Raw genomic sequence first — 24,220 nt, 5'->3', positions numbered from 1 at the left:
AATAGGTGACATAAGTTGAACACAATAAATCATAATGACATGAATGCCAAGGCTGGAAAAATTAAATAAAATAAGGCAAAGCATTCCGCCTTTAATCCTTCTGTGCAATTGCAAAGTTTTTTTATTTAACAAGATTAAAACAGAAATAATAGGAACAAAATCTTGAGGAAAAAAAACAAAAAAAAACAATGTTTTCAATTGCTTCGTTGTTGTGAGTATACATGCTATTTTGCAATGGTCAGTTTACTATATTTTGAAAACTAGAAAGGCAAGTTACAGTAAGCAAAGTAGGCCCTTTAAGTACCAACACCAATTTCAAATGGATTACGCATAAAGGAATGATGTATAAAAGGAGGAAAATCGACATCACAGGGGCCTAAATACAGTTGTGCAGTTCCTGCTGCATGATAAACCCCCGCCACAGTTTAATTAATGCAAATCTTGACATTATCCCAAGCAGCGTAATGAAACTACAGCAGAGGTTCAGATGGGGGCACCTCCCCCCGGCACTCCCGACACACACCTATTACTTCTCAATAGCCTTTTATCCAATCACTTTTCTCCACATTCTCTCTGCAGTTATTCCCTATACAATTAATTCTGCCTTTCAATGGTCACTCCCAAACCTTTCACAAAGGGCATTTCTCCCTACCTCTGCGTTCTTCACAAATCATCTAGCCATCTGTAATTTTGCCTCTTTCCCAATACCACTCCCTCCCCATGAAATATATACTGTATATACACCCTAATGTACACGCCAGTCATTATATCATAGTCTTTCAAGCATCACAATGCTGCTTCCTCCCCACCACCACCGGCATCTTCGATTTGATTAGCATCAGCAGTCATAGGCCGTCTTCATTTTGACCTACATAAACTTAATTGCACCATAACTCAATTGTTAATGTAAAACATATGATCCAGTGCGGAGGTTTACAACAAATGATCCTATTACAAACAGAACTACAGCTGATGAACTTGTCCTACAGATACTCTCGCTTTCTTTGGAGTGAGGTGGACGTGAAGCCTGAATGACTCCTTCAACCCCTTGGTTAACCACTCAGAAAAGCAAGGAGAGACTCTGCCCCTGACATTTTTTCATGAGGGAAAAGACTTGACCTTTCTTGCTCAGGCCTTTAGTTTAGTCACAGTGCCTTGCTGTAGCATTTTTAACCAGCATGACAAAGGGCACAAAATGAGGACAAACATGGACATCCTGTCCTGAATGTACCACTGAATCGTTCCAATACTGACGGATAAACAGCTACTAGGTATTCAGGAACAGCCTACTCTCAGTGGCTTTAATCAGCAGATAAATGTCAGCATCACACAATGCATTAAACAGCCATAATTCCCATCATTATAGCCTTGCCTAAGCTTAAATGTTAATTTGTGAAATGCTATACAGAAGTACAGATTACTGAGGAAACTATTAGGGAAGAAGCACTCATTGCATCATTGCGCTGCCCTTGCACTGTCCATCAAAATGTGATTTACCTCTGCACAGTATTAGTCAGCGACTCTGTACACACAGTGGCAGTGAGGGGCAAGGGCAATGAACATAACTCACATAACCTTTGGATGTAAACTTAAAATCCCCTTCAGCATGTGCTCAACCCCCACAGTGACAACACAAGCCAATGACCTTGTGCTCACTGGGAGCACAGAGATGAAAGCTCTGTGTTTGTAAATGTTAACTACAGTACATCCCTAACAATAACGATACAAGTCCCGGAAATCCCTGACAGCCAGGAGCAGAGCCCTTAGTTCTGAAGGTAGGGGACAGACTTTTCAAAGAGTATCTACTGTATAGTACAGCGGTATTCCAGATGGGGGATACATCTTGGAGATCCTCTACCTCAACCTGACTACTTGTAGAACTCATCAATTGGACGTATTTGTTTAACTTAGCCTGTGAAACTTTGTATACCACCCTAATTTTGTGGAGGAACTCAAGACTTTATAGTAAGGGATATAACTTTTAATTTAGTCCAAGTAGTTTGTAACACCGGCTTACCTCGTCTTAGTAGATGACCGTGGTGTGCAACAAATTCTTTCCTCATTCTGTTCAAATAGACCTTGCAACGGAAAATGACTGAATCTACAGCTTGGTCTTCTGCGATGAAAAAATATCAAAAGTCATAGTCAGCTTCAATGTTGGAAAACATGACAGAGTTTTAAAATTTGTCAAGAGGGGTTACCGTTGTTGGATTATTAAATCAGACGTTAAGTATTGAGGGTTTAGTTGTTTATAAATGTCATGCAAAAAACTGTGGGATTGGTTACTGTTTAATTATTCATCCATCCATTGATTGTAACCCTCACAGAGAGCATTTAGGTTAAGTACAGGGAGACGAGTTTTCCTAATATGCTGATGGTTTGAAAGCATCCACTAAGCTCACAGATTTAACATTTCATTTAGAATGAAGTCACGAATCCACGCCACTGAGGTAGAAAAACTCAGGTGGGAATTGGGGTAATCAGGATAAAAGTGTGGCCAGCGGACCAAGTTGGCACTGATAACAAGGCAATTCCAAATCAGCTGCTTTTATCCCTAGACCAATTACATGCCCCATCAAGGACCAAAAACATGCGGTTGTGAATCTACTCCATTCGGCACATAAGCACCAGTAACAAGGCACATTAATATGGACAGAGATGTAAAGGATGCGGGAAAGAAAGCAATCCAGAAATTAAAAAAATCTCTCCTGAATTTTATTTATATGATTTTGCATCACAATATCAACTCCTCTAGCCCTAATTACATTGCGACTCAGGATGATACTGCCTGATGATAAAATGTTGACAATGGCAGTATTCTTCCTTTTAGAGTACTTAATAATGGTAGTTACTGTATTAATATACACGTCTTGATTCATCGTTCTGTATAAATAAAATGTGACAGTGTATAACCAGAATTATGTGCATTACCTAGCTACCTTTTGTGTTTTTCCGGACAATTCTGCAGATAGAGTCTCCTACAGTTATGGTCCCACACCTGAGCAGCGTCATGATTTTTGTTTTGCACTGGTGTGAGACTTAAACTGGAGTCGACAGAGTTGGCAGCAGGCTGGCATCCTCTCCGTTCCTCCTGTCATAATGTGCGTAGTGAACTGTCAACTTTTTAATCACACGCACACACTCTGCAGTTAAGACAGTGCTACAAGATGTAATTTTCAGATCTATCGGAGGTGTGTGGTTGATTTAGAACATTTGCATTGCATCCTCCATCCTACATCTAAAGAAAACCCGGGTTCAGTGCTCTTCAGGTCATCACTACTTTCCACCTACACATACATAGACTATAATATGCACCCGGGTCAGTTTAAGTGAGTTAAATATAGATATGGCTTTCAGAGTAGGAGGGAGGTCAAGGCAACGTGATTTTGAAGACAAGGGGCAACCTTACCATCAATGAGCAGATAGAGGGTTCCCACACACATGGAATAAGAAGAGCAAAGGAAAATTCACAGTATGTATAGAGTCTTTATACACATATTTCACAGTTTCACTTCTCTGCTATGTACTTTATGTTCTATTATACTAATAACACTGTTTTTTGCATCATGAGTGAAAGCTTTCACTAAGCACATGTTTCAACATTCATTCTGTGACTTGCTGACAGTAAGATTTTATTTGTAGCTTAACACAGTCTGAAGTTCAAAAACATCTATTTGTGGTAATTGGTGATTCTTGGTAGATGGGGTCCATCTGTAACAATGCAGGAGAATGTGATTCCATGAATAATTCCATCAATAACATAACAAGGTGAATGGTTACTCAAAGATGAGGCTTGGGGGTAAACAGATCAATATCTGATTAAACCGCTGAAAATGCTGCATTCTCTACTGGGCTTCACTGTAGAGGAAACCAGCACCAGAACTCTTCCCCCTCCTGGGTAACACACAATTTGCAGCATGAAAATGACCAATTATGCAGTTTTAGATTTACATTTGACGCGTCTAAAATATTTGGTAATTGGTTATGTTTTGACTTCTTTGATCACTTATTAGTTGGGAATGAACGCTATTTTCAAAGGGAGAGGTTAGTTTTCAACTGTAGTTCCATAGTCCCACAGATTTAATATCAGTGTCAAAAATAATTACAGGACTGTTATAGCTCTTACTTGTGTTGATGTTTAATGTTATCATGAAGGGTGGAAACCAATTGAAAGAAATGAGTCTCACACACACAATGAAATGTGTCAACATCACATAAATTAGGGACAATTATTATTAAGTGTTTAGTGCTTTAAACCAGTTCATCTGTGTCAGATGCTTTGAGTCCCTGTTGATGCATTTTGTTGGACATCCTCATTGACCTTAATAACAGATGCTGTGTACAAGGAATAAGCATGCATTTTCATACACAGCAGATGCTGGTTGTCATCATGCATAATCAGATTCAGACTGGTTTATAGCACAGGACGACAGCAGCAAGTCTGGCATTGAGAGCCACTGTGTTCTGAACAAAAATATTAACAAAGGACAGTTAACAGTGTAGTTTTTTGTCTTACCCCCGAGTAGTTTGGACTGGCAGTTGACGAACTCTGGTTTCCGCGCTGAGCTGTAACGCTGGCAAGTATGGTAAAGAATCTGGATGAAGGTGCACTTCTCTCCTGCTGAACCAGCAACCCACTGGTCAAAAGCATTTTCGAACATCAGGTCGAACTCTGGACAGTCCTTGGAGAGAATACCAGTAAGAGTGAGACACGAGTGAGAGGTGAGTGTGTGTCTTCAGGGAAAGAAAACTAAGATCTATTATCAGCGGGAAAAGGGGACACATTTTGTATCAGCAATACTCATTTTAACCCATAAGATTTCCCCTGCATATATTAACTACGTAAATAAATAGCAGTGTCTGAAGGGGACTAATAATGACATACTTTGTTCGGGTCAATGCCGTTGACCTGCCGTAGCTGGTCCATTGTCCACTGTGACCTTTTTACGAAGGCAGAAGATCCTTGGAACTGCTTCACCTTAGTGATGGATAAGTGGGAAGGTTTCTTATTTGTCACTGTGGAAACAAATACAATAACACGCACCAGATAAGATTGTTGCATTATCAACCACAACATTCAATACCATTATATGGGGTTTCTGTGCAGACGCTATGGTTCTTACATTGGGAGAAAGTTCCGATTAGGATAAATGGACAGTTCAGATCAAAAGATGATGAATATTACAGTCAAGCACTAGCTTCCTTTTGTGGGTGGTAGAAACAAAGGGATCCATTAACAATGGACATTTCACCTCTGAAGCCAACAGCAACAGATTTCCAAAGAAACTAATTTCCTATGAGAAGACACAGCCCAACCATGAACACACAAACCCTGTTAACATGGATTTGCCAAACTGTGCGCAATACTCTTAAATACAGCATATGTGCAATGAGTTTCTGTTGTGCTCCAGCTACATAAAGAACATTTTCCCACACTACTGGTTTGAAGAACATAACATGTCGTTATATTGTTCATGTCAAAGTATAAATTGCTGAGTATTTGTTTCCTGTACTTTGGTATGAGGCCAATGTCCTATAAGCTAACAAAGTGTAACATATATGAATCTCTAACTAAGGTGTTTTAAGGTACCAAAACTTCACTGATGTTTGACCCCCTGTCTAATAACATCACATCACATTTTGGCCTCACTCACCTCAGCATTACAGTGCTGTACTTTCACCTCTGTTCCAATGGATTTCTGGGTTTGACCTTTCCCATACAGAGATCAAAACCATCACATTTACTGATCATCGAAGCTCACAGTTCCATCGTGTGTCTGGACAGCTCGATATGTGTTTGTGTGTGTGGCTGGATAGTGAAATCCTATTACATCTCAGGGGAAACATGCTCCTGAGTTGCTTTTTTAACCCTGGCAGTGAACCTCTGCTTCCGCTCTCCCACATTTGCCATTGTGTCATCTCAGGTCACTTTTGAGTCACTTTCACTGCTGTTGCTCTTTACTCTGCTTCTCAACTCCATAAAATACTAGCATCCACGCTGGTTGCCATGTTACACTTTGCCTGTTTAGGTTTGCTTTGTGAAAGAACTACTGCACCTTTCTCTGGGAATTATTTTGAAAATATAGGTAGGGCTGAATGTTACATCAGGTGATACATCAGTATGCAAACTCCCCAGAGAGGAGGGATGTTTGGATATGTTGGAATATGTTTGTGAATCCATTTAGACAGCTGCAGTTAATACTTGAGGTTGCTGGCCCGAGGTTGCAGGGTGGACAGAGGCAGACAGATACAATCCAATCCAAGCAGACTGGCAGTCATTTATTTCTAATCTTTTCTTTGAGAATTTATTTTTATTCAAACAAACAGCCACAGCCACGACAAAGAAATGAATGAGTGATCAGATCTGTTTTGGGTCACACAGAAGGCTAATAGAAGCTACAGAAACCAAAAAATTGCATAAACAGGACTACCACTGGATGTAATGAACCAGTGTGTTGAAGGGTAGGAGTCTAGCAACTCAGGTCATCCACTTCACAGCAAGAATAATTTGTCTCTGAGCCACAGTTGTGGCAGATGATAGATTAAAACACAGAACCACTACTTTCCACAAACTGATAAAGTAGAAATAGGTTTTTGTTGCTCTCGCTTGGTAAGTGAAGGACTGGTAGCGGAGAGATAAAAGACTGACACAAGTACAGTATGAATTCAACTAGAAACCATTTTTCTCCTGCTTCCATCTTACCTACCAGAATCGCCCTATACGGTACAGGGCTGGAACTAATGATAATCAATTAATCTGATGATATTTTTTTAATTAACTGAATATGCTTGGTCTATAAAATATCACACAATAGCGACAAATGCCCATCACAGGTTTTTACAGCCCAAGGTTATGTCTTCAAATGACATGTTTCACCTGACAACAGTCTATACTATTCAACATAACAGATGGGGGAAAAAAGCATGATAATCATAGTAATGAAGTGTGACCACTGAGCCTGAGAGGCTTTGACTGATACATTAGCATCTTCACACTGTCATATCACAAGCTCGGCGTTGAGCCTGCAACAACAGTATAACACTGGACAAATGGCATGAAACACAATAAATGCATATTAAATGACACGTTGCTCACATGGGAAAGAAATTTTACTGCATGTTCTGTCACAATCAGGTGGCACTGTTTGGCTATTTATCTTTTTAATAAAACTACGACATTACTCTGACACCCAACTAGTGAATACATTGGTAAATATGTGAAAGAGACCTCGTCTCAACGCCATGGAGCTAAATCTTCAACACATCAAGATCAAAGTCTTAATCAAACAAAAAAAAAAATCATTTTCATATTCAGCTGTTGACCCCTGCATATTAAACAATTACTGAAAGTTTGAGGAGCTGGCTTTATTGAAACCGAAATTAAGGAGAGGACTGTGAGAGAATGTATACTCAAGCCGTTCTACAAAAATTTAACCTCAAAGTTCAGGTAGCTTGAACTCTCGCACTAAGGGTAGATAAAAAGATGGATGTAGACACATTTTCCCTTCCTGCACATGAACTGGTGGAAGTGGATTGAATATGAAACTCTAATCCCTGACATGCTTCACATTTACAAAGCAAACATAATAATTGCAGTCACACCCTAAAACACAATGTTACAGCGCAGTATACTTTATGGGAATGAGCACCACTTGGCTATATAATATATCTACAAACAAAGACCACAACTACTAAGAAGCTGCCAAAGCCATTGTTTCCATGTGGGCTTTCAGAGGAAGGCCATGCTGGGGTTCCTATCCTGCTCCTTTCTCATGCTCTGATGGTGACATGCGCTCACTTCCTCGGGTGGATCAGTCCCTTGTTGTGCTTGGCTATGAGCGAGCGCTGCCGCCTGAAGGGAAACTCATACTGTACCATTCACAGACTGCGGACATCACAGAGGAAACATTCTCAGGATCAGCTTTCCACAAGGAAATATTATCAAAGCCATGGTTGTTTAGAGAAATATGAGGACCAGGAGGAGTTTTATCTAAAGCAGTAATGACATAAATGATCATGTGAGAAGTGTGCAGATTCAGATACATTCAGGTATTTGTGGAAATCTTGATTGCAGCACTATGAAAACATACATCTAGTACAACCAATGCCAAGGCAAGTACGACAGAACAAGGGTATTCATGCAAAAAATTGGAGCTGCCAACACCATGAAAGTTAACAGAATATGGAGGACCACCCACAAGGGCATAACATTATTAACTTACTCTCCCTTATATAATACAACTTAATTCTCGTGTCAACACTGATGCATCTCAAAAATCCCCTTCCACAAGCCAGAAATATGATATACATCAACATTTTAGGCCATCCGAGAGCGATGTATGAAAATCCAAAACCACAGAATAACAAAAGATCCCATCAGCTATGGAACGTGTAACTGTACAGTCAGGGAGGCACCATGCTGCCTTTGGAATGACTGGTTGTTCCAAGATTCACCCACTACGAAGAAGTGAAGTAACTAATTTACAAGAGAAAGATGTACACAAAGCTGACACGCCAGCCAACATTAGCTGCCATTTTCACTGGATTGCATACAGTGTATGTGCGTGATCAGTACAGCAGCCTCTTCTTATAAAACATTTTTACTTAAAACTTATATTTCCAGGGTGACGAATGGAATGTTTTAAATCTATAACTGATTTGCACATGTATAGAAAGTTATTATTTGTTTTATAACACACTGAGAATTTTTGATGTCTGTAAGCATCATTAAATATGATAACAGCTATGTTACTGCATACTGTGTTATCTGTCATTGTCCGTTTATACACCTGTTATGGATGCTGCACAGGGTTCAAATAAAGTGTTACCAAACATGCCTCTTTTGCTCCTACAAAAAAAGAAAGGTCATTCCCGTGCGCAAGATGATATTTAGCAGCAAGAATTATCTGACTTCAGGTGTCTCGGATGGCAAATATGAAAACTTTAGTAAGCTGTTTATCGGAAATCTGTGGTTGTGTTGCTAAACAGATCTCCATTGATATTACAATTTTTGTTTACAGTTCAAGATTACACTATTTACTCTGTCTAGTTTAAAAGATTAAATGTATGTTTTTAATCATTTGACTCCCATCTGTCCTACTTCAAAGAATCACTTCACAGTCTCCATCTCAACTAGGTTCTCTCAACAATTTAGGGCCCTTCAGTAAGCAGTCAATTGGCTCTATGCTCTGACATAAAGGAGACACGGTTGCCATGAGGATCTCATTTGCATGGCACAAAAGACCCCTGAGCAGGAACTGGCACCTACAGTTCATACAGGGATGGCAAGCTAGGACGGTTCACATGCAGTTTTGACTCTAGGCTGGATCCCAGTTACCAGAAGTCATTCGGAAATCATTTAGACAGTAGGAAATGCTAATGGAAAAAAGTGCTGGGCTACAAAGGACTGTGTACTGTCAGTTTGTTTGGCTTGGCTGAGGGCCAGACATGACCTAAAGGGATTGATCACATGTACATAGAAAAGCTAAACAGATGCATCAATATGAATCATCATTATCAGCTTTATGAAACATTATGATTCTATAAAAGCAAGCAACTCAAATGTTGCCGTTTGAAGACAAAGAGAGAAACACACAAGTCAAAACAAAACATACATTAATGTCAGTATTAGTGTCTTTAGCTTATTTCAAAACAAAAAAGCATGCATGACCCAGTGCAAGTTCAGAAAAGTTCAGATGTGCGCATGTGACTGAGAAAAAGACAGAATAATTTGTTTCTCACTTTAAACCATTGAGAGGCAGTATTAATTTAGTCAAACTACATAGATGATATGTACTGCATACATCACGCCCCCATCTCTCGAGGTAAAAACAACAACCTGAAATAACAGTCCACTGCATTTATGGATATGAGAATGGTTTAGTACCTTGGTAGCAAAGACACCATCTTGTAAGGGAAATATTCAAACTGTTTGCCTTAAGGGTTGAAATTTAGCAACTTGTTTGAGCTGTTGTCTGAGGGCACGTCTAACACTTTTCTCAGTCTGGGTCTATGATTACAGGTCTATTTTAACGCTGCCCCCACTCTGCTTGAGCTGGAACACGCTGTTATCTTCAGAAAGAAGCTGTCACTGGAATGAACCACTGCACTGACTAGACTAGCTGCGATACACCAGAACAAAGGCCTCTACAGTCTATTCATGGGTGCGAAAAGACAGTGGTCGCTGTGTTCAGGGCCTCCTCAGACGGGATTTGTGTTGAGGCAGTGGCAAGGTACCAATAGTAAAAGGGAGTGCATATATCATAGTGAATAATAGCTACAGAATAGAGATCAGCTTCGTTCAACCCTTGGTAAGGGACAAGTTACTCTCACAACAGATACAGACACCATTAGCTTAACACAACAACATAGTAACAATGGAGCAGTGCACAGTTGTACGTCCTCATACAACAATGAAACTTTTATAAAAGACTGTAACAAAGCAGCTGTGTTAAATCTGAGTTACTATAAAAGTTGTTTGACTGAAAACTACATCATATTCACATTAATCTGAAACGCCTACATATATTAATTTCATGAAAGGAGCGAGCAGTAAACTGTGACAATTCGACTTTCACTTTATTTGCGGTGAACCTTTAAATGACACGTTTTTTCCATTTTTCTGAAAAAAAAAAAAAAAAAATCTTTGGAATATTTGATGAATGCAGTTGTCGGTCACAGCTGACTGGCAACTGAGCAATAAGCTCCAAGCAATAATAACCCCTAAAACAGTGATGGTAGGTGATAGGTGGCCAGATTACTTTGATAGCTGCAAAAAAAATTAAAATGATAGCGGCTGGTGCTGAAATAGATCTCAGTCACGATAGCAAAAGTTAGTCACATAATCACTTCCTCTTAAGTGATTGTGCCTACAAAATAAAAACGCAAGAACATTTTTGCAGCAGTACTTTATATCGTATCACGAGCTTTTACTTTGAAAAGTTCTGAAGGAAATTCAAAAGAGTCTCCGGCTTGCTCAACACACCTCTGAAAAGGTCATTAGAAAATGTGTGATGGCGCATTCCCCTAACTGAGAAAAGCAGGAATTTCCTCTGCCTGGAGATACTGGGGACACAAAAATAAGCGTCCACAGGTTGATGTGGACCAATCCTTGGGATATACACACACCTGCACATGCTTAATTGTGATGTGTAGTACGATCTATTCACAATCAATTTGTTGAAAAAGAAGAAAAAAATAATAGCGGCAAGTGAGGACTGAACACACAACCCTCCAAACGGGAGTCCTGTGCACTACCAACTGAGCTAATCACACACACAGAAAATGTTGGAATATAAATGGCCAATTTATGTTGTTCTGGCCCGCCATCTATTGAAAACAATTTGGTCCGATGCCAGACTTATTTGCCAATCCCTTCCCCAAAAAAACAACAATCATGCACCACTGCTAACAGCTGTAAACCTTGATAGTGGGAATATGCATAGGGTACTGCTAATGGCTATTCAAATGGCTAGCTACACCACCAGGAGACTAGGGATTATTGTTGAAAAAGAAACGTCATTTTCACATTAAATAAAACCAAATTTCCATGTTTGCATTTTAATTACACAAACTGTGACTGGCAAAGCACTGACATAACCTCAGTCCGCATCATGTTCAAACCATATGTTTCAAAATAAAACTAGTTAATGTCTTTTAGGATCTTTTGAAAGTCAAGCCACTCCTTTCATCTGAGCTCCTTTAAACAAGCAAGAATTCATAACCCAAATGAGCTTTTTAAGACATAGCTGACTTTTGCCTCCAGTCACATCTGTTATCCATCCAATTATAACACTCACCCAAGGACAACACATTAAAAGGATTCTGGAGGCTTGACAAATCATGTGCGTCAGCTGACCAAAATGAAAACTCTCATTTGAGGGACTAGAGTTTATTAAAGTTAAGTTCAAATCAAAGCAGAAATGATTAAATTAAAAAAATGTGGCTAAATGGAAACATATAACACATTTAATTTAATTCAATAAACAGGTATAGGGTGTATAATATATTTTTAAAAAGTATGTGGTATTTCTTTAATTTAGCTAACCTGTCAGTCACACACCACCACAACAAGAGTTACTCTAAATAACATACTTCATATGAGAAATATGAAAAAAACCCACGTTGAAACAAATAATTTCTGTACAAAAAGTAACAGATATGTCAACACCATGTATTGTAATCTAATTAAATCTGTTGAGATCACAGTTACACCAAACATGACTTGGATTTAATCATAAACTTTCACCTTAGCTACTGAACTCTAACACGGGAATGACAGCAACACTGTGGTTATAGGGTGATGAGATGCCCTGTTGACAGCTTATGATACAGTGCAAACACGCTCTCCGATCACATTTTCCCTTGATGTCTGAGGTGCAGAGTGCAGCTCAAGGAGTTGATTAATGGAGTAACATGAAGAGTTATCACAGCAAAATAATCAGAGCTGCAGTTAGTGAGGAGAAGATGAAAAAGAAAAACTGTGCATGAAGGTCAGGTGGGGAGATAAGGTTAAAGAGGACAGAAGCTCGGGTAAAGAATGGCTAGAGCGTTTGTTGAACCAGCTGGCTCAGTGAAGGCTTCAACCTCCCCAGTAGTTGTGAAGGTCACCAAAAATTGCCTAATGTTCAAACTCACCACCTGTTAGAATTGTGTTATTTAGCAATTCACAGGACTAAAACAAATTCAAGAGTACAAAAATTCAAGATTCTTTTTGTCTTATAGCAAGTGATAAATGGTTTCAGATCTACAGTATGTCAGTAGATTACATTTAATCATGATGAAGGACAAGCAATACATCTTAGAAACCTATTAAGAGAAACCAAGAAAAAAAAAAAAAAACATCATCAAAAACAGAGGCAAAGAAAACAATCACAGTCTCTACAGAGGCCGTTTATTGTGTTTCTCTTTCTCATCTTGCTTCCTGCTCCTGTGCACATCTAGGGAGGAAACACAAGGTCTCTTGGGAGGCCTATATTTCACATTAGGATCCCCTGAGCTCGTCCATCACCCAGTGCTCCATGGACTACTTAATAACTCAGCTATTCAGGCTAGGCCTCAACCCACATAGTAGACATTCCTCTAGAGCCGGAGCACATGGATACAAGGAAATATTTAATTACACTGGGGCACCATCCTGAGGCTTCTCCCCTACTGTGATGCAATGGGACAATCATGGCTGCCCAACTGGCCATGAAAAATCTGAACCGATTGAGTTTCCACATGACTCCAATAGGCTCAAAGCTAAAAAAGTATGTTTGTTTACTGGCTGGCCTTTCTGAATTTCTATATTCTACTTCACTACAATAAAAAGTAAGAAATGAACACAATGATAAGTAAACACAGTTAAATTAGAAAGATAATTATAGATTAGTTAGAGAGTGAGAAAGAGGTGGTGTCAGGTCGTTAAATTTTGCAGTACAATATCTCAGCCCAGTGTGGAAAGAGATGAAACGCATACAAAACATCTTGTATGTGCCAAATCTCTGGTGAGTGTTAATACACGAAGACCTCATAACAACCTAATCTGGATATTATCAAGCGATAGCATGTGTCGGTATTTCAAAAAGTCAAAACAAAGCGCATTCCTCAACACTTACTTCTTCAGGATGACCTAAACTGATGTGCCTGGAACAGAGAACCTTAAACCAAAAACAACCTCTGTGTCAAGCCTGGGTCACATAGTATTAGAAAGAAATGATTAGTGACAATCTGTTTGTGTGCCCAAGATGGATAGGGCTTTTAGATCGTCCAGATAAAGACAAATATGTTGTTCATCACAGAAGCATACTGTACACTCACTGTCTTACTTCTAAAACATCTCTAAAGGAAATCTCTCAAAACTGCTTGTTCATTTTGTCATTCCTGATTTAAAATTAAATCCAACCTGCAGTAATTTTATCCCTCATGGTCACTTTGGACATACAGGAGTATGTATCTCTTTGTCTAGGTGGTCTGGCTTTTGGTGCTGGGATGTTAGCAATCTAGGAATTCAAATCTACTATCCTTCTACCCTACTAATTTATCTATTATCCCAATATCTGACAATTGTTCACAGCCATTACTGAAATGTCTGGTGGAGTTGGATTGAATACTGGTGAGTCATTCCAGTGAATTCTACCTTAAAACCCTAAAAAGTGAAATCAAATGAGGAATCAAAGCACTACAGTTCAGGCTTGGTTCCAGTTCTCATTTCCTGGCCCATCTGTTCTCTTGATGATGATGAGGTTTAGTGAAGCACCGTCTGTACCGAATATGGAAGGAGAGGCACGGAGATTATTATAGCACAACTCACTTCAACTATCCAAGAATACATACAGCTTATAGAATAAGACAACTTTAAAAAAACAGACACGTTTCTCTTGGGTAAATTCAGAAAAAGATATTTTTGGGACTACAATAGCAGAAGGCATTTTTTGAATAGCAAAGACAATGACTGCACCATGTAGTACTCTGCTGCAGGGCACTTTGTTCTTTCAGCTTTGATACATCTACTTTTCATAAGATTAAGGCTTTAAAAAAGTATTGGCATTTGTTTGTTGTTTCTGTTTCAAAGGACGTGCTGCAGCTTTTGTTGAGGGGGAAAACATATCTTATTATGTGTTGAAAATACAGTTACATCTTATAGTTATGAGTGTCCGCTATTGCGTGCGTGCGTTAATAAACAGTATATCAGGGATCGGGTGAGGGTTAGGTTCAGAATTCCTACAAAGTACTGAATTCAGACCGGATTGGAACACCACCTAAAATGCTTTCTCGGGATTACAGAGCGAGGTCAATATTTCATGTAGAGTAAATACAAGTTCACCCAGTAGAAAATCTAAATCTATAAGACATCTTTGAGTCCCCTGCTCCGTGAGCAGTATGGACGAATATGATCATCTGAATGTTTAAACAGTGACCTCCAACTCATCCTTCGTAACAAAAGCTCACAGCGGCAGACAATCTTAAGAAACTCCTCCAGAACACACTATCAAGGTCATGAAGATGAGCCAACTGAGCCACAAATGACGTTTAAAAAAATCCCTTTGCACAGAACAGACGGCTCCATTATGTATGCTCCTTAAGGAACAACAAAGCCCAGGAGTTATCATAATAGCATTTTTAATTCCAGCAACCTGGATTGTTTCCTCTACACCAACTATAGCTACACAGCTAAAATACTATATGACTATAATAGGCCTCTGCTGGATAGATGTTTCTCCTCATAGCAGTCTCGCATTTGCTGTCCACAATAGTTATTTAAAAGATAATACAGATGGCAATCTGATCTAAAAAATGACTCAGTGGTGACATATGTGTGTAATAAAAGGGACTGTAAGAACCATGTGTACCGTATTAAACAGGAAATTGATGATTAACTGAGGGGTAGTTCCGAAAATGATTTGTTCAGTAGTAAAATCTAGTAAATGGTAGGTATCGCAAATATGAGGGTCACACAATTCACTTAATTTACAACGTTATAAACACTACTAAACCAGGATGTCCATCTCCTTTTGCATTTAAACTTGTTTTAAATCCATTAGTCCTGTTCTCAGGAACATTTGGTCAAAACAGGAGAGGCGAGGGGGATGAATAATTCAGTACTCATTACAAAAGGGGTCATGGGAAAGAACAAAGAGAGGGTGATCTGGCCACATAAACATATACAATTGTACATTGGAAACACATTTGTGCAGTGATATACATAACAAGGGTTCAGTGTGACACACAGCTCTGTAACAAAACCTGGACCTGAATTATGGAGTTTATGACTGTCACAGAAGATGTAGCTAAAGAATAAATGCAGTCTACGACCTGTGTCTGTGACCAAACAGTACTTTAAATCTAAACAAGATATCTGGTTAACTGAGTCTCACTGGGTTACAATTTATCTGTGTATTCATGTGTGATGTGATCTTGTGTAATGTAGTGAGGTATGGTTTTGAGCTATTGAAGAGAGTACATTAAGCAGATAAAATGAATGATCCTAAAAGAGGGATCCAAAGCTATTGAAGAAGCAATATATTTGTTGACAGTGTTAACAATAACAAGCCTGAAAATAAGATCAATACTTTCTTTAGGTGTCCAATTAGGCCCGCTGGCTCACTCAGTGGATATTTATGTTGGTATTCAGTCACTCCTCTAATTAGGGACATCTGTGTGGCTGATTTACCAAACTTCCATTTCATTTTCAAGAACTTCAAGAACACATTCCTTAAAGACAAAGTTGCCAACAAACACAAATAGATAAGATACAGGAATCTGGTACAGTTCGACGACCACACTTTACCGCACTACATCGTAATGCTTTTTTCAAATGAACAGATGATCAGGCATTTTGGGAAATACACTTTGCTGTAGTAGCTAGATGAGAAGGCCACTATTAATTTCATCTCTGCACATCTAGTACAGAGGCACTGTAGCTTGGGGATGGTCAAGCTTAGCAAAAACTGTCTGAAGTAGCTTAAAAATGTCATATTTACACATCTTATCTTAATAATGTATGACGTTTCTAGAAAAAAAGACAGCAGTTGTTGTTTGAGCTTAACCAACAAACATAGAGTATGGTCTAGACCTGCTCTTTTATGAAAAGCTCTGTGAGATAACTGTTGTTGTGATTTGGTGCTATATAAATAAAATTTAATTAAATTGAACCAACAACAGCTCGGCCAAAAGCACTGCATGGTAAACTTGGTTGTATAGGCACTAGTTTTTTTAACGGCAGTTTTGGATTTGCTGGAGGGTAGCTGTTTACCCCATTCATATCTTTGAGCTAAGCATTGTTAAACACATCCTGAAACTATCTCTGTATAGCATGCATAGTAATGAAACTGATATTCATCCTCGCAAACAAGCATATTTCCCAAAAAATCATGACGTTTCCTGTAATGTGCCATACTTTGAGCTTAAGCTCATCCCTAATGGATCAAGAGGAGTTACAGTGTAATGACTGTATGACTCTGCGGAGAAAAGAGAGCAAATAAGTCCCCTGGGGTCTCTTCATACACCCACACACCCCCACACACATAACAACAGTGTCACTGAAGGGCACAGATGGCTCCTCTGCCAGGATGGATCACAAACATGCAGGAAAAGTTTCATTTGTTCCCTCAGTCAATGAGTTTCCATCTGGTCTTCCCATGAATTATGTTCCATGTAGCAGGAAAACAGCTGGGTGTTGTGAGAATCATATCAAACTACGATATTATTATTCTTTTCCTTCTATCTCTAGCATTGTGTTAAGCGTGCAAGAAATGAGAAGCTCTACTCAATTCTTCATTTTATCTTGCTAAACTAACTAAGAAGTAATATGAATAAATTAAAGAAAATGTTCAACAGATACATACAGAACATGTTCCTCAGTGTATACAGTATGTGTGTGCTTGGCATCCCACTAGCGCACAGTGTGTACCAATACAGCACTGTCAGGGAGCCTACAGGGGTGTTAAGACATGCCCTTAATGTGAAATACCAGAGCAGAGCCCACCCAGTGCCTGACAGAGGAAGTCTCAACAGTATACCACTAGAGTCCCTGCAGTCTGCCGTCACCAGGCTGTTCAGCCACACAGCTGCCTGGAGAGACTGAGATGCCAACATGCCAGTCCACATCCTGTGTAACCTTTAAATCCTGATGAACAGTAAACTTTAAGTTGCCAACTGCCTGGTGTTGGCCTGAACACCTGCTACAAAAAAAATGTTTTTATTTTTTATTTACTTTATTTCTGTTATTAATACAGCATTTCTGCAAGTGCAACTTTTATAAAACACTATATGATCCATATATAGATAATCCAAACATAAAATCTCTGCCCCTCTGCCGTTGGTATTTAGTGATTAAAATGTACACAATCCCAATTATAGAGCCTAAAGGCCACTGCCAATTACAGGTTTGAAGAGAGTGCAAAACCTGAAGAGTGTTCAACTATATACCAGGGCTGAAATGATTCTTTGATTAAATCGATTAATTTGATTACTAAAAAGCACTGACACAAATTCTTTGCATCAATGTTTAGTTTAATCCACATCGCGCATATGCTGTGTGAACACGATGTGATCGTGATGTCGCTGCAAAGTGGAGGAAGAGAGAGAAAATAGCAAGGGACGAAACAGAAAGTGTCTAAACTATGGGATAATTTTAAGATAAAAGAAAACAACTCTGTAATGTTACAGTCGGTCCACCTTAAAACGAAACTTATGTGGCCTAACGCAATAGCATGACGGCACCTGATCAGAAAGCACCCGGCGTTATGCTAGCGGACCACAGATGGTAACAGTAACAGCAACTTTAGCATTTAACTGAAATCTTGATTGATTGTTGCGTTGAAGGCTAGCTAAAGTAAGCCACAATCCTCAGCTGAAAATGTACACAAGTGTGTTTTCTGTTCTCCGCCGTGAGTTTGGGTTGTAACGTTACAATCATGAGTTAACTGGGTGTCCAGGAGCTGCACCTTGATATAACTTGTATGTAACACTCGGGTGATGTTTGTGTTGGTTAAGCAGTTGTCTGGTTGTTGGTCTGTTGATGTTGCTGGTCTGATGTTTGCTGTATGACACACTATGAATTTCTGAACTGGGTTGCCAAGCAAAAGTACTTCTTAAACGATGCATCAATGAAATAATCTGAAGAAGTTCAAGTAGCTGCATGTTTCAGGATGCTGGCAAACTGTCTATTTTGTTTGTTTATGATGACATGACATTGCCAATTATGTTGTTTACATAAGGTTATTGAAATGTATTTAAATATTATATATATATATTATTTATTTATTTAATATAATATATGTTATTTATTTTAGTGATTCTGAGCTTGTAATTGATGTCTTGAAATTTAGCCCTATTTCTTGCATGCAATTATATGATTGGGAAAGTCAAACTGGGACCAATGTTGCTCTGCAAAATTAGTCATGATGCTCTAAATCTCACTGATCTTTTCTCAACTTCTTTGATAACATTTAATAAAAAATTTAGGGAAAACAATTGCGTTGTTATCCATCCGACAGTGTTGCAGGGCAATGCTGGACAGAAAATCCATGCATCTCAGAGTTTCATGATTCTTGCATTTTCAGATTAAGCAGAAGGATAGCAGGTTGAGAAGAATTTTCTAAAACTCTAAAGCTCATGAAACAGTTTCAAAATCCTTTGGCTTATCTAAAAATTGCATTGTCACCTTGCTCAAAACAAGGTTGTTTTTCTTACTTTGTGAAAAGTTGGTACTTTGATGAAAAAAGGTTTTCAACCAGACAGCAACAACAGCCAACTGAGCAAGGTATAATGAATGTGCGCCACACACAGCTGCACCCCCAGCTTTGTTAACTGAGAGTATGAGAAATGAGATAGGAGACGCACTGAAATGAGGAGAAATGAAATGAAAATATATATATCATAATATGATGCTCAAGAGAAAAGTAGATGCATTAGGATCCAAAGCTGTCCTGAGCTCCACCAATTACAATCTTATTTTCTTGCTAGTAAGTAACCAGTCTGGATTATTCATTCATGGTATCTGTCACTGAATTGAACACAGCGCCCACAGAGTCTTTGCAAAAACATGTGAAGCAGTGACTATATGGTTAATATTGGCTGACTGTTACAATAGGCAGATGTGTTGTAAACTACTACAGCATCTCAGGGTTGTGTTTCTTCAAGTTTATTTTAGATTCTTTCTAAGCCCTATAGGTCAAAAATGACTTAATGCAGTTCTGTCTCACCCGATCCTAGGACCTCATAGTGCTTCCCTTCCTGCATAGCTTCTGGCTCTGTGATTGGATTTCTCAGTGGCAGTCCTAAGAAAGGTGTGAGGTGGTGGGTGGGGAGCATATGGTGTTTTTCTGTGTCCTGGTGAGGTTCACGCCAGGCAGCAACTTCCCTACAGGGAGTGTTGTAGATACAGAGAAGGACTCCAGCTGCTCCTCTGGGTGACCTTCATTACCACAATTAACATGCACGCCAGTCACAGGCACATGAGGCTGGGATGAATTCTGCACTATAAGCATGGGCACAGAGAAGATGGGCAAGGGGCACGATGCAGCTGGCCACTGAGCAAAAGCTTAAAGAATGTTTAAGAAATGGGTTCATCAAAATTATAAGGAGGGAATCAAACTAATAAAATAATTGAATGCTTTTTTATGTTATACACTAAGTTATGTATCGACAAATTTATGCGGGACATAAAGAAATTATACACAACAATTTGTCATTGCCAAATTAACTAATATCCTACTTAAGACAAATAAGGCTGTGGTTGAGCATACATCAATACACAGGATATATTGTATTGCTATCCCTTGAGTGATCAGCAGCTAATACTGTTATGAGCTACAATGCAAATGGAATTGTAGGAAACACCAGGCTCCTCTGTCATTAATCTGTAACACTACAAGACAGTCAGATATATTTTCCACTTACCCACTTGAGCTTTCAGGCTAAGTGAGTCATTAGAGTTATCAAGTGGTCACGAGACTCAAGGCAAGACGGCTAAATTGCAGAACTGTGGTGTATATTTAATGTTATTGCAATATGAATTTTCACAATAAACATATTGCAAAGGAGAAACCATATCAAAGCGAAGACTCATAAAGCCGACAGCTCCTGGTCCCCTCTGTTAGCTATAATAAAGCTTGAGCTATAATAAAAGTCAATCCCGAACTTAACTGCTAACAAAAGAAGCACTGAATGATCTAATATTATACATGCAGACCAGCTTTATGAAGTGACAAATAAGAAAACTCTTCTTTATCTCTGGATAAGGCCAGACATGAACCACAGAGGTACAACAAAGGATTTTGCAATGAAGCAGTTATCAAAACAACATTTTTTTGTTATTCTGGAATGATACAATAACTGTATAAGCACGGCATATCTCGGCTGTGTTTTTCAGTCATCCACTTTACAGGAAACAAGGAACTTCAATCCTCGTGTGAGCTTTAATTTATTGTACATCATAAGCATGTTTTGGCAGAAGAGACGAACATGAATTAAATGCATAATAGATAAGATGGAGTTCAACATTATTTGATTTTTACTGCAGCACATAGTGGAGACACAGTGTAACAACATTTTTGTACAGTAAATCTTGAAACAATTTGTTGAATATTGTGATGGTGATATGGGGTGAGTATCAAAAAATGGATTTTCTCCAAATTGTGCACAATATGGCTGGTCAGCAGCCCTTAAAAATGTAGCACTATCAGTTAATGCAATAAATAGGATATTTTGTCCCTCAAAAACAATCCGGTAAGCCATTTTTAAGAGCTTTTACACCATTACACATATGCACTGATTTCACTGACATTAAGCTTAAATGTCTCAAATTTGTCATCACAATTCAGCCTGATGAAGCCCAGACTTAAACACAGACAGTTGGTTTAGATATTTTAAAAGGCCTATGATCTTTGTTACAAACACTCTGCTTTTTGTCAAAACCCTCACTATAAAAAATCAATACGGAAAAACGATCCCCTTAGTGCACAACAGCGAATGGGGACTTTATTCATGAACTTCTTATTATAAAGCTGATCAATCAAAAAACACAGAGGGGCCAAGCAAGGTGAACATAGATACCTTCTATTTTCAACTGCTTCTCAATACAGACCCATTCATTTACTTGCCTGATCAGATCCCCGAGATGGAGGCATGGTAAACAAAAACAATGCTTAATTGGTCAGTGAGAGGTTCTGATTTCTAACGACAGAAGAACACAGCAGTACTAAACTGCTGTGTTGTTTGTACAGAAGGCCTCCTCCATTCATTATTGATCTGCCTGTCTGATGTTTAGAAATCATAGGAGAAGCTAGCAGACATGTTTTTCTGTGAAAGTGAGGTCACTACATATGAAAGCTATATCGTTTACAGTGTTGATTTTCAAAACAATAATTATCTGGAGAAAATATTTTAGACTTGAGGGCACTATTAAAGACTGTAGCATAATCACTCATCATATGCAGAGTAAATTTGAAAACTGGACTAACAGTGAAACATTTCTATAATTTTTCAACATTGGATTGTTCATTGCAAATGTAGGCGTGTGTGTTGCAGACTACGCTTATGCAAACAACAATTGATTTTCTAGTGGAGCACATTATTCAAATACTGACACAAGGTCAGATGACACACTTTTTAAACATACTGCAAGTCCATATTCTACTGGCCACTGCCCCAAACCCATAGACTTTTATTGACATGCAACCAGCAGCCGAGCCAAAGTTAAACTGCGGTGGTGTTCTCTGATGTGAGATTTGGCTTCTTGTCAACGAGACCACTTAAAAGTCTTAGGGGGCATAACAAAACCATGGATTCTACATAAATGTGTAAGTGACAGAGAAACACAAACTAGCACCTTAGATCGAATCATTATGCTATTTAAGCATCAAGTATAAACCCTGCAGTCTTTCACGGAATGATGATCAATAGAGTATGCTCATGTGTGTATGTGTGTATATATATATATATATACACACACACACACACACACACACACACACACACACACACACACACATATCTCCAAAAGGAAATTAAAGTGGCAAACATGTCATAAACATGCACACACGTAAACCTCTAAGGTAGATCACTATTTGTCTTCCAGCTCATCATTACTATAGATAAGAACCACATTGAGGAAGTACTGTTTGGAGGAGATGTGGGAGATGAAGACCAGCAGATGTTGATTTAACAAGGAGAAGGTCAAAGATATGAAAGTGAAGAAAGTGAGAGGGGGCTGGAGGGCTAGATAAAAAGAGCCATCACAGAAAAGGACAGGGAAAGATGAACAGATTAAAGTTACAGGCAGAAATAGTCATATCTTTTTTTAGCCCTTAGTTTTTATTCAGTTATGAGTTGCATTGGAGGAGAGTAATGAAAAGTCAACTCCATTTTAACTTTTATCAGTTTACCCAAAGGTCACAGAACAGGAAGAAATTGGTCATAATAAAAGCCTCACAACAGCTGGGTGAACTCTACCTCAAAAACCGCTCTTGGGAAAGTGTTAACACAGTTCCTTTAAGTCATACACCAGAGAGTACATATGAAAACAAAAAATGATGTCATTCAGTTGTTAATTAAAAAGCATGTGTTTTGGAGAGTAGATGTACATTTGATACATAACAGTCTTTGTGTCAATCCTTCTGGGATATAGTGAGGGAAAAAACTATTAGATCCCCTGCTGATTTTGTACGTTTGCCCACTGACAAAGAAATGATAAATATATAATTTTAATGATTTATTTTAACAGTGAGAGACAGAATAACAACAAAAAAATTCTGAAAAAAACATATGTCAAAAGTGTTGATAGTGTTAATGAGTGACATAAGTATTTGACCCGCTCTCAATCAGAAAGATTTCTGCCCTTCAGGTGTCTTTTATACAGGCAATGAGCTGAAATTAGGAGCACACTCTTAAAGAGCTCCTAATCACTCCACCATGGCAAAGACCAAAGAGCTCTCCAAGGATGTCAGGGACAAGATTGTAGACCTACACAAGGCTGGAATGGGCTACAAGACCATTGGCAAGCAGCTTGGCGAGAAGGTGACAACAGTTGGTGCGAACACAAAACAACTGTCAATTTCCCTGGATCTGGGGATCCATGCAAGATCTCACTCTTTGGCATCAACTCAACTCAGTGTTTGGAGAAGGAGGAATGCTGCCTATGACCCCAAAAACACCATCCCCACCGTCAAACATGGAGGTGGAAACATTATGCTTTGGGGGTGTTTTTCTGCTAAGGGGACACGACAGCTTCACCGCAATAAAGAGACGATGGACGGAGCCATGTACCGTCAAATCATGGGTGAGAACTTCCTTTTCTCAGCCATTGATTTCATTGAAAATGGGTTGTGGATGGGTATTCCAGCATGACAATGACCCAAAACACATGGCCAAGGCAACAAAGGAATGGCTTAAAAAGAAGCACATTCAGGTCTTGGAGTGGCCTAGCCAATCTCCAGACCTTAATCCATAGAAAATCTGTGGAGGGAGCTGAAGCTGAGTTGCCATACGTCAGCCTCAAAACCTTAATGATTTGAGAAGATCTGCAAAGAGGAGTGGGTTAACATCCCTCCTGAGATGTTTGCAAACCTGGTAGCCAACTACAAAAAACGTCTGACCTCTGTGATTGCCAACAATGGTTTTGCCACCAAGTACTAAGTCATGTTTTGCAGAGGGGTCAAATACTTATTAAATCATTAAATCAATTTCTAAAATTTTTACGTGTTTTTCAGGGTTTTTTTGTTATTCTAAAATCTTA

At 38.9% G+C, this 24,220-nt stretch overlaps 1 protein-coding gene across 3 annotated transcripts in view; it reads right to left on the bottom strand.

Moving 5' to 3' along the window:
* stxbp6 (syntaxin binding protein 6 (amisyn)) overlaps window positions 1-24,220 on the bottom strand; it is a 66,647-nt gene that overhangs the window by 7,252 nt on the left and 35,175 nt on the right. For 2 of the 3 annotated variants that reach the window (XM_038728549.1, XM_038728548.1), the window contains 3 exons: window positions 4,886-5,016; window positions 4,517-4,682; window positions 2,018-2,116 (listed from right to left, as the gene is read on the bottom strand). In XM_038728549.1, coding sequence (XP_038584477.1) covers window positions 2,018-2,116; window positions 4,517-4,682; window positions 4,886-5,016 — 396 coding nt within the window. The remainder of the gene's footprint in view (window positions 1-2,017; window positions 2,117-4,516; window positions 4,683-4,885; window positions 5,017-24,220) is intronic. The other variant, XM_038728550.1, reaches the window with a different exon arrangement.

Source organism: Micropterus salmoides, unplaced genomic scaffold, assembly GCF_014851395.1.
Source record: "Micropterus salmoides isolate LMB-PRFRI ecotype aquatic unplaced genomic scaffold, ASM1485139v1 Ms_hic_scaffold_19, whole genome shotgun sequence".
NCBI classification, from domain to species: Eukaryota; Metazoa; Chordata; class Actinopteri; order Centrarchiformes; family Centrarchidae; genus Micropterus; species Micropterus salmoides.
This window is presented reverse-complemented; position numbering and strand designations above follow the sequence as displayed.